Source organism: Exophiala oligosperma, assembly GCF_000835515.1.
Source record: "Exophiala oligosperma strain CBS 72588 unplaced genomic scaffold supercont1.4, whole genome shotgun sequence".
Lineage (NCBI taxonomy): Eukaryota > Fungi > Ascomycota > Eurotiomycetes > Chaetothyriales > Herpotrichiellaceae > Exophiala > Exophiala oligosperma.
In genome coordinates, this window is record NW_015622821.1 from 2,593,620 (window position 1) to 2,605,421 (window position 11,802).

Consider the following 11,802-nt stretch of genomic DNA (forward strand, 5'->3'; position numbering starts at 1 on the left):
GTCATCTTGGGGGCGAGACTGACGGGTGATGGAAACGGGGGTGGCGCCAATCGATTCACGTCCAGCCTGCACAGATTCTTTTTAGTCTGAGAGCACGGAGTATGGCGTCCAGGAGATCATCTTGCAGCCTCGGGATCAGGAGAAAGGAACGCCTAGGGAGAGACCAATTCCACCGTGATTTTAACATGGTGAAAACACACCGAGATGAGAATGAAGAGACCATACCGATACGAGTATATGGATCTAGGTATGGATAGTCTACGGAGTACTGAGATAGTGATTCATCATACTCGGTACACTCCTTGCAAACTGTATTGTATGTAAGATGGAAAATGCCCGCGATCGAGGCTGACTGTGTCTGATCAAACTGCTCACCTGTACGAGTTACGGAATACTCTGCACTCCGTAGACCGTAGCCTAATCTCATGTCCCGGAAGGATGTGGTGGAGGCCTGAGAGCCGGCATGGATGGTGATGGAATTGCAGGGAACAGGTACCTGAATAGTGCAAGTCTGTGGGTGAGTGGGTGGTCTTCTCCGTAGTCGTAGTGTACTGTAGGTAAGCCCCCCTGGGGGTACTCGTACAGTACCTGGGTAGGGACCCGGGGAGACCCAAATATTGTAGTTCCAGGTGGCACTGACACCTGGACACCTCACCTAATCCCCAGGGTTTTCCTGATGCCGTTCGCTGTAGTAGTTGTCAATGGGAAGGTTACAGTGTCCATACAGAGTATCTTTGCCACTTGACTCTCACCCACATCAACTTCCGCTGAAGTGTCGATGGCGACAAGCCTTACTCCACGGCCCCAAATTGGTCCTGTCCATAGGCACAGAGTACCTGTGCAGCAAATGTGCAAAGGCACAGTGCTACATACCGTAAAGTGTACCACGAAATGCATCCGAACTGCGTCCGATATTCGCAGGTGTCAAAAAGTCTCTCCGCTCCCACATTGTAACAATTCCGCAGTCTGGCCATTGCTTCCACCGTCGCCCCTCAGCTCCTCCCTCTGCCGTTCCATGTTCTCGTTGCCCCCGATCCACGACCCGATACCCTCTCCATTGCCATCCGGGGTGTCTTGGACAAGCGATCGCTACAACAAAGTTGATATTCTCACCCACTTGATTGCAATCTGTCCTTTCTCTTCATCTCACCTCTCACTCAACACCACGATATTTATATCCAACCGCCTGAAAACTCAGCTTCATCGCACATAGTGGCACATCAGCTTCTTATCTCATCGTTCCCCCAGCCCACTCCAGCCCACCTGCACCTTGGCACATCAGGCCACACACGGTTATTTGCCCACCGAGAGGGGTCTCCACGGCGTAATCTGTCCTTGTTCCTTTAAATTGGCCTGCGTCCTTTGTCGCGCTGATCGTCTCCAACGAGCGCCCTTCTCAATCCAAACTTTGTAGAAGAACAATCCTCTCCTTGCCCTCCGTTGAGCCACTTCAATCGCTCACCATGGCTCAAGTCGACACTCTGGACATTATTGTCCTGGTGGTGCTCCTGGTGGGTAGCATTGCCTACTTCACCAAGGGCACCTACTGGGGTGTCCCCAAGGACCCCTATGCCACCTCTGCCATGAACGGCAGTGCCGCAAAGAAAGGTTCCCGCAATATTGTGGAAAAGATGGATGAATTGAACAAGAATTGTGTCATCTTCTACGGTTCGCAGACTGGTACCGCTGAGGACTATGCTTCTCGTCTGGCCAAGGAAGGACATGCCCGCTTCGGCCTCAGCACCATGACCGCGGATTTGGAAGATTATGACTATGAGAACCTTGACAGTTTTCCAGACGACAAGATTGCTTTCTTCGTCATGGCTACTTACGGCGAGGGTGAGCCTACGGACAACGCTGTCGAATTCTGGGAGTTCATCAACAGCGACCCTCCCTCCTTTTCCAACGATTCCGAAGACAAACCATTGGGCAACCTGAAGTACGTCGCTTTTGGCCTAGGAAACAACACATATGAGCACTACAACTTGATGGTTCGCAATTTGGACAAGATTCTGACCAAGCTGGGCGCAAAGAGAATCGGTGACGCTGGCGAAGGTGACGACGGTGCTGGTACCATGGAAGAAGACTTCTTGGCCTGGAAAGAGCCCATGTGGGCTGCTCTGGCCAAAGAAATGGGTCTTGAGGAACGCGAAGCCGTCTACGAACCAGTCTTTTCTGTTGAAGAGCGAGAAGATCTTTCAGCGGAAGATGACACTGTCTATCTTGGTGAGCCCAACAAGAACCACCTAGAGGGCTCGCAGAAAGGACCTTACAATGCCCACAACCCATTCATCGCACCCATTGCCGAATCCCGTGAGCTCTTCACCGTCAAGGATCGCAACTGTCTTCACATGGAGATCGATGTTTCTGGCTCAGGATTGTCGTACACCACTGGTGATCATATCGCAGTTTGGCCCACCAACGCAGGCATGGAAGTCGATCGTTTCTTGAAGACTTTTGGTTTGGATGGGAAGAGACACACGGTCATCAACATGAAGGGTTTGGATCCCACGGCCAAGGTGCCTTTCCCCGTTCCGACCACCTACGATGCCGCTGTCCGTTACCACATGGAAATCTGCGCCCCGGTCTCCCGTCAATTCTTGTCCACCCTCGCTGCCTTCGCTCCCGACGAGGCGTCCAAGAAGGAAATGACCCGATTGGGCTCAGACGCTGATTACTTCAAAGAGAAGGCTGCCTCGCAAATGCTCAACATCGCCCAGATTGTCTCGTCCGTCAGTTCTGAACCCTGGTCCGCGGTTCCATTCTCCGCCCTGGTCGAAGGTCTCACCAAGCTTCAACCACGTTACTACTCTATCTCATCGTCGTCCTTGGTACAGCCAAACAAGATCTCCATCACCGCCGTTGTCGAGTCGATACGCGTTCCAGGTGCTGGTCACATTGTCAAGGGCGTCACCACCAATTACCTTCTCGCCCTCAAACAGAAGCAAAACGGCGACCCCGAACCATCCCCACACGGTCTGACCTACTCGATTACCGGTCCACGCAACAAGTATGATGGTATCCATGTCCCGGTGCACGTCCGTCACTCCAACTTCAAATTGCCATCCAACCCTTCCAAGCCTGTCATCATGGTTGGTCCTGGTACAGGTGTTGCTCCTTTCCGTGGATTCGTTCAAGAACGTGCCGAGCAAGCTAAGAAGGGCGAGGAAGTCGGCACAACGGTTCTCTTCTACGGCTGCAGAAGATCGACCGAGGACTGGCTTTACAAGGCGGAGTGGGATGTAAGTCGTACCTGCTAATGTTTTCTTTCCTACATGTGACTAACTTTGCTCAACAGGAATTCAAGAAGGCTCTAGGTGACAAACTCATCATCTTCAACGCGTTCTCCCGAGAAACCTCCAAGAAAGTCTACGTCCAACATCTGATCAAGGAAAACGGAAAGCTGATTAACGATCTACTCCAACAAAAGGCCAACTTCTACGTCTGTGGTGATGCAGCTCACATGGCTCGAGAAGTTAATGATGTTTTGGGACAAATCATTGCTACCGAAAGAGGAGTGGACGAGAAGAAGGCAGAACAAGTGGTCAAGAGCATGCGCAGCAGTGGTGTGTATCAGGAAGATGTGTGGTCGTAGACTGCGTTTCTGCATGAGAGACTCCCGAGGATCCCATTTCTGTTGTTCAGGGAGCTCCTCGCGACCTATGGCTGTGTCCGAGGAAGAATGTCAACATCGAATGAAAATCCACACCGCTGCTATGCAGTTCACTATTGTGGCCTCAGTGATGTTTGAGAGACATCCTCGGAGTCTCTTTCTGGTGGAAACATGGAACACAGTAGTCGGGATGATTTCTGCGAGAATCATCGATAACCGGGCATGTGATCTGTGTCCGGCACCCAGCGTTGACGGTTGTTCGACCTGGGGAAGCGGGAAGGGGGAATTATCGGGGAGTCGCCTGTGAGGCCGGGGAGAAAAAAAAAAGACGACTGGCATGTTTAGCGCGGGGTTCCAAATGGTCGACATTGAGAGAACGTGTGGGGACGACGACAATTCGCAGCCTGAACATCCCGGTAGAGAGAAAACGATCATCCAAAAAAAAGCCCCGACAGAACAGCGACAAAAGCGATTTTCATCCCGCCCATCGCCTCATCGCCTCATCACAAGCGTCGTGGGGTTCATGGGTTTTCCAGATCCGGCCTTGTTTATTTCGCATTCCGGTGGGGCCGCATTTTCCTTCCCCATGAGAGCTTGTCTACACCTCCTGCTTTCTGCAGGAGCGTTATACAAGGCTTTCAGGATGTTTGAACTTTGCTCTTGTGTCGTTGGCTGGAAGCCTGATACCATTTCTATTTGTATAGGGTTGTCGATGATTGACGGAGTTTTTTTTTTCGTTCAATGGCACACACTCGCATGCATATATATATACCTTGAGTTTTATTAGAAATGACCACACCAAATATGAAATATTCCGGAAAATCCTTTACTTAAATGCTAAAAAGTTGTTGACATGCTTAGAGCCTTGCTTCGTCGTGAGTTTTTTTTTTGGTCCCGTCATAATGAGAGCAGAGTATATACGTATCGCTTGGAATAATTTTTCTTGTTTTTGGTATCACCTCATCATTTCATTCTGTCCAGGTTGCAAATCTCAACCATGACCGCCTGTCCCTGTCCCTGTCCCCGCTTGGCTCACGGAAAATGATGTTGGGACAATATAGTTTTTTTTGTTCTCTACTCGGTAAGACAATCTAGCGTTCGGATGGACCATGAATACGACTTGTAACGTTACAAGGCCAGTGCTGGTCCAGAACAAGTGAGTGTGAGGATGTCTGATGGTGGTGTTTTTTTCCTTTCTTCTCTCGGGCCTTTCTTTCGACACACTCCGTCATTTCCCCCTCCCGCAATACGTCGTCGTGTGGAAACTTTGGTGACTTTTTCGTGATGCATCAACGACAACGTACATCCTATCCTACCTGGTCCTACCTTCAGAGAAGCGGGACCCTCGGCCTGCTTTCTGACCGTCAACGAAGGGCGTATTTCTCTCGTGTCAATGTGTTCTCCGGCGAACGTCAAACAAGCCAGGCCAAATTCCCTCCGAGAGCAGCACCTTCTCCGTCAAGGCGCCTCGGTGGTTGTTTCCAACGCCTTGACGGCACGAGCGTTTGCGTCCCTGAGGGCGCAGAGGTCGGCTCGGCTCGCCTCGAGGACCTCGCTGGGCCCGCCCTGCTTGGCGAAGTACTGGAGCAGCTCGTGCAGGTCCCTCGACGGGACGGCCAGGCTCTCGACGTACGCGGCGGCTCGCATGTTGAGGTCGAGCGCGGCGTGGACGTGAGGGAGGATGACGCACAGCATGTTCAGGGTCGCGATGTAGAAGGGCGTCTCGGTCAGGAAGTCCGTGAGCGACTCGTCCGTGGCCTCGGGGGAGTCCGGGGGTGGGATCCGTTCGGGGAAGAGGAGGTCCAGGAGGGCTTCGGTCTTGGGGTCGTAGGTGCGGCCTTCGCCGTCGAGGGAAGTGAGGATCGAAGTGTCCATTCCACCAGCGCCGCCGCCGCCGCCGCCGTTGGTTCCCGAGCCTCCGTAGATGTGTGCGGCGAATTCGTCCTTGAGCCAGTCCACGCCCACGGCCTTGAGTGCACCGTTCTGTTGAGGCGGGCAGAGTGGGATCGGGTGAGGTTGGAGGGCCGACGTGCTCCGCGTCAGGCCCGTCCCTTCGTCGATGCCCGGTTGGGCGTCCGGGTCCTCCTCGAACGTCTCGGCCCAGTTGGTGCTCAGGGTTTCTCGGCGGAGGGTCTGCGTGATGATCTGTAGACGCACGTCCGGGTCCGGGTACGCGTGGAGGAGCTTCGAGGCGATGTAGTGCGCGGAATCGCGCAGCGCGGACCAGGGCGTGATGGTGAAGAGTTGGGTCAGGGTGCTCAGGAGCAAGAGGAATTTGGCTGGCGACGGGGGCGGGTGTGGGGTCGGGTTTGGTGAAGAGTGTGGAACGGCGTGTCGGTAGAGGAGGGAGAGCAATGCGTCTAGGAGAGCGGGGGGCGGGATGTTCGGCGTGGCGCTGAGCGGGAAGGCGTGCGCAATAAGTTTGGTCAGGTCGCTGGTCGAGAGGGTGAGTGGTGCGTCGATCGGTTTGGAAAAGGTTTCGTATGCAAAGAGGAAGATGACGCCGTTTCTGGGGAACGGAATCTGAGCAGGCGAGGTGGGATATTCCGAGGGCTCTTCCTTGTCCTCTTCAGAACCATCTGCGTCGTCTTCGTCGTCGACTAGTTTCGTCACCTCTTGGCTGGCGTAGAGGTCTAGTTCTCCGGCCAATTTGTGGAACCGAGCAAGGAGTGCATCGCGTTCTTGGAGCTCCGGTGTGTCTTTCCAGACCCGAGTTTCGCTCGGACGGGTCAACAGCACTCTTTTGGGTTCGAACGTCTCTCTCAGCCGCGCGGCCCACGACATGGATGGATGTTCAGCAGATCCGAGGGATGAAAGGTATTCATCGAGGACTTCCAGGTTGACAGCATTCAGTAGACGAAAGATGATGGCCTTTTCTTCTGCAGATGGAATCTTGCCGCCTTCTCCCTCCTGTTCTCCTTTGGCTTCTGGATCAGGTAGAGAGGCAGGTGTGGCTGTGATGCCTTTGTTCTGTTCTCTCGTCGCGTCAGCACCTCCGGCAGGGTCGTCGGCAGTGCCGGTTCGCGGTGGCAGAGGAGGTCTTTTCTTTCCAGAGAGATTTTCTAGCATCGTCAGGAAAGTGGTGGTCGTTTCAATCGTGATCGGTATGTGTCTGTAGGCCCCCAAGGCAGGAGGAAGTGAGGTGGCAAGAAAGCGACTGGGATAATGCGTCTTGATTCTAGGATGAACGACGCCCAGCATATTGAATAGAGCCTGTAGTCTCAAGGCTTTGTCCATGGGTGCTACTTTCTTCTCCTCCGCTTCCTCGGGCTCGGGCTTCGCCTCTGGCTCCGGCTCGTCCCTTGGCGTTTGAGCTGTCTCAGGCATGCCGTCGAGCTTCATACTTCCCAGATGCACACGAGGTGCTTCGCCACTGAACGTGGGCAAGTCGTTTTCTTCCACGTCTTCGCCCACACCATCCTCTTCAGCATCGTCACCTAACTTTTCCAGTTCTTCAGCCACGCGGACAGCAACTTCTCTCGGGTTGCCCCTGCGAGCTATGATTTCAAGGCAGTGGTTGGCGTCGGCTGGGGCTGAGCCTAGCATGGGGAGAACGAGCCTCAATAGATCCCAGCCGATTTCCTCTGCCAGTTTACCGTCATCTTCGGTGAGAAATTTGTTCAAGGTTGGTAGTTTCTCAGGTGTCAAATGGTACTCCAACACCGTCAAGTAAGTCACGTAGTCAGTGGCAGGTGGCAAGGCTGCGACCAGAGGGTCCTCTTGAGAGGCATTATCGGCCATGATTGCTTTAGAGAGAAAAATGAACGGGATATCGCCGTTATGGTCAAGCAAATATGCAAGTGTGGTGCGGGGGGATGTTCAGACGATGACGGTCAATGACGACAAGTGAGATGGCTCGTTTGCTGGCTGCTTTTGACAGTGATTGAAGTGGTCTCAAGCGGCCAGCAAGACTGAGAGCGAGAATGATACAATGACGACTGCGAGAGGATATTGAAGCAGTCTTTGTAGAAACATGAGGTACAAGAGATGAGGAGATGGTTTCACTGTCGTCTGATCGGCAGCACGTGACAAATAGCGTCATGTGGCCTTGGCCTTGGCATTCATCCCCAATACTCGACAACTTCAATATCCGAAAATACATACCTCTTATATACTCCCTACTGTAACAGATGCTGTAGGTAATAGTACTCAACACCAATCCCCCTCCCCTGTCTTCACCTTTGTGTACCATGTAAAGGTAAATGCAGGCAAACGACGCTCAAAGCGTACAATATCATGTACCTCGGCGCACTGGATCTCTGTCCTCCCGATCATCACTTGCAATACCACAGGACTTTCCTTGTCAGAATTATATTCACTCTCCGAAGCAATCTCTTGCTGAAGTGTAGTCATAGGTGACGAGGACAATAGCATAGAGGAATACTTCATATCTCCTTAGATGAAAAAGACCTTTCATAATTCCAAGGACACAGGTCATAGCGCTTCTTGGGTCATCGGCATGGCCGTCCAACTAGTCCCTCATCACTACTTCACGTAATAAATGCACTGCCAATATTGTCTGGGGAACAAAGTTCGTGTATGGCACATGGCATGGTGATTATGAAGCTATAAGACTATAGTGTCGAGGAGCTGGAATGCACCCGTCACAATAGAAGGACCATTTGAAAGTGGCACCTTCGGGATCGCGGATGTACGTATGTACATTTACTCTTGCAGGGATGATTGATGATATCTCAGCCGGACGATATGGTACTACGCATACCCACCTCTGCATTACGCACAAGGCTATGTTTACAATATCACTGGAGTTACCCCCGAAATGTCATTCGCTATAGGGATACTTTTACAAAACGCACATGACTGAAAGACTAATCATGTACGGAGTAGTCATTATTACTATCCTGAAGAATATCTTTTGATTTACTCGGATCTTGTCGGTTACCATTTGACTCATATTGAATACTAAGGAACAACACGACAGGTTCGGGAAGTGCTCCAGTGACAAGTACTAGGTATAGACTTGTGCGTAATGCAGAGGTGCGTGTGCGTAGTACCTATCGCCCTCACCCGTTTTGTTTTCTTGAATTGATTGCTGATGCCGGTTGCTGGTCAAGACGGAAACATCAACAAAAGGCATCTGTCATAATTTGCCCAGGTATCATTCGAATGGCACATGGTGATGAAGATGGAGCCCACGACTTGTTGAAATGGAATCCATTCGAGCTCGGCTACCGTTGCTAACTTTCAAGTATCCGCATTGGGATACATCGAGATTATCTGTCTGCCGTTCTCACTCACTATTGTTCTGTTGTTATTTAGTCTTGTTGACCGGCACGAGTCCCGGAGATGATCTCGGAGTCTACTCGCATACAACACGAGTCGTGTGACACACTCTCTGAATCAGTAGCTTGTACTCTGTAAACTCAGTCAGCTCGGAAGTACCTTGGGCCGCAGGTGAACTAGTAGATATTATCCATGTATTGAAAAAGGCGGTGTTGTTCATCGGTACTCGTACCAAGTAGAGGGTCAGGACAACTCCTCATTCGAAAAGCGGGAGGAGTCCATCCATGGCCTCGGCGCCATATTGTAATAGTGGCCACACATGGGTGACAGTTTTCGGGAGATTTAATGAACAGGGGTGGGTAGATGGCCAGGTTATTAGCCATATCGCATGGGTAAATACTCCGTAAAAAGAATGTTCGTCGTTGAAGATGATGATGATGATGATGATGATGATGATAAGGAAGAAATCTCCTGAAGGCTATCTATCGACCACACTGATTTCCAAACAATCATCATCATCATCATCATCAAGGGTAGCGGCCTCATTTACCGTGGTCCAGGGTTCCACGTTTTTTTCTCTCTCTACTGTATCTCTCTTTCCCCAAGAAAACATCAGAGGATGCAGCAAGTGGCTTGAGGAAGGCGCCCAGACTAGAGCGAAATAGCGGCCGCCACATGTCGCTTCTAGGGAGTCGTTAGGCGTCGCAATGGGGATCATCCGTCGCGCCGGGTCTTGAACCATTGCATCCTGGCGCGTGGCGCAGGGAAAAGTAAGAAATCCTGATTCAAGGGACTGAAATGTTCCCAACAGGTGGTGTGTGTGTGTCTGTGTGTGTCCATGCTAGTACAGTAGACTCCAGCAAGACGAAGTACTGTAATCGATCTACCCTCTTGTTGAGAGAACTGATGATTACATACTCGTACTCGTAGGAGGGTGGCGCGTCAAAGGATATCGAAATTTCGGTGCTTTGGCTTGAGATTGGCGCAATATTTCGCAGGGACCACAACACATCCATGCATACCTACATACCTACAATAGGGTATCTACGCCCCATGGACTCACCATGATTGTACAGTATTCGTGTTTTGATTTTCACCAAGTTCGTGACGATCACAATGATAATCAATTCTCCGTAATCAACATGACACGCTTCACGCTTGTTGACGACAAACAAGCAAAGGCGTGGGGATGATTGAGTTTTGCGGAAATTTAAAACCGCATCGCTCGTGCCTCACTTTTTGTCGACGACGACGACGTGGCTTGTCTAAAGTTGTAATAGTAATAATGAGGCGAAGAGGTGTTGTTGCGTTATCCACAGGGGCATCCCGTCTTGGGACAAACCCGGTGATGATCTGTCGACGGATCATTCAATAGTGTTCAGATGTGCCGCCTTCGTTCTGCTCCACGCCTTGCAAACTATCGAACGTAAATGAAATCACATCTACAGAACGAGAAGAAGAATCTCGTCCAGAAGGCCAAATTGGGGATCTTTGTCTTCGCTTGCGGATGGGGGCGGTGAGGCACGAAATGGTTGCTAACTATTCCGTATATCCTAGACAAAAGAAATGCAAAAAAAAGGTACAGCCCGATTCCGATGGCTCCATGTCCAGGATCATTCCATGTTTTTGTGCCCAACGAACCTGACAAGTCTCCTCGCCTAAAGAGGGGTCCAGGGCCGTCTAGTATAGCTGGGAACGACAAGCCATCCAAAGTCACCATGTAACTTCGCGAGCACGCGACGGCCATTCGCCTGACAGATGTCGAATGAAATTATTTTATTTATGGATCTCGCTCAAGGAAGAGTCTCCCATGTCACTTCTCCATCAAGCCATAGTCCGTATACTTACCCGTACAGTACGAGTAGGACGGAATAGAAAGAAGACAAGCTCCAGAGATGACAGTAAGCCACAAGCCCTACTTGTGGTCTGGGCATGGGCACAGCCGGAAAATTGGTTAAACCACCGACAAGCGAGAAACCAGTGGCAGAGCTTCTGAGCCAACAGGAGCCCACGCCGGCGTTGCCAGATCCTCAAAAGTCCCGAGATCCCGGTCAGACCAAGTAGAGATCTTGGACAAGGAGTCCTCATTATTGAAAGTGCTGCCAACAATCTCTCAAGGGTGTGACAAGGCTAGCCTTGGTTCATAATCGCCTCGACAGCAGCAAAGAGACTCGGCATATACCATGGGCGGCCATTAGCATAGGTTTATGGGTCATCGAGTTGGGCAACATTTCTTTGTCGTGAAGTGCCAGACGGGCCCAAGGGTCCCATCACCCAGTCTCCGTATTGAGGCTAAGTTAGTCGAACCCCGGCAGGCGTTGTTGGGGTGGGTCGGATGTGTTGGCGAAAATCAGCGACCGCAGACGCTAGATTTCCCACATGTACAGTACGGATACTCGTACGGAGTTGGATTTCTGGTATTGTCACTCCGTGATCTTGCTCCCCCTTCCAGCGGTATGCCCGAAGCCAGAGAGACCATGGACTTTTATGGTCGGTCATTGAACCCTGTCACCTGTAGGATCGGTAGTACAGAGGAGCCCGCGACGGGGGTTCCCAGGTCGTCATCGGTGACACGGCTGTGTCTATTTCTGGCGGTGCATGCAGGCGGCCATCCGACGCTTGAGATTGAATGGACGACTTGCAAAATGATGGGTATGCATCTGGCCAAGACTCTCAGTGAATCATGTCCATGAATCACTCAATCCCATCCACCCTGCCAGGCGTCAGGCTGTTCCAAGTCCATCCTTCCCTTTCCAGTCCTTCTAGTCGCAGGAGTGGACGACCTTCGTGGGTGTTTGTCAGTCATTTGGCTCATTCGGGACAGGAATGTCTCTCCATGTTGTAAGCTTTTCGCCAATGAAAACTATACTCCGTGTCGATGTCCGGTGCCCAACGGCCGGCCTCATGGATAGCATTGCCCGATACATCGTCCGGTTGGCCAATGA

At 51.5% G+C, this 11,802-nt stretch overlaps 2 protein-coding genes across 2 annotated transcripts; one reads left to right on the forward strand and one right to left on the reverse strand.

The window, feature by feature from the left end:
- Positions 1-1,003: 1,003 nt before the first annotated feature.
- PV06_05027 (NADPH-cytochrome P450 reductase) lies at positions 1,004-4,431 on the forward strand. Its single transcript, XM_016405993.1, has 2 exons — positions 1,004-3,242; positions 3,299-4,431. The coding sequence occupies exons 1-2, from the start codon at positions 1,464-1,466 to the stop codon at positions 3,593-3,595; spliced, it is 2,076 nt and encodes a 691-aa protein (XP_016264199.1). The 5' UTR covers positions 1,004-1,463; the 3' UTR covers positions 3,596-4,431.
- On the reverse strand, positions 4,244-7,577 carry PV06_05028 (uncharacterized protein). The gene has a single exon (XM_016405994.1). It carries the CDS (start codon positions 7,352-7,354, stop codon positions 5,072-5,074), a length of 2,283 nt encoding a protein of 760 aa, XP_016264200.1. The 5' UTR covers positions 7,355-7,577; the 3' UTR covers positions 4,244-5,071.
- Positions 7,578-11,802: the final 4,225 nt, after the last annotated feature.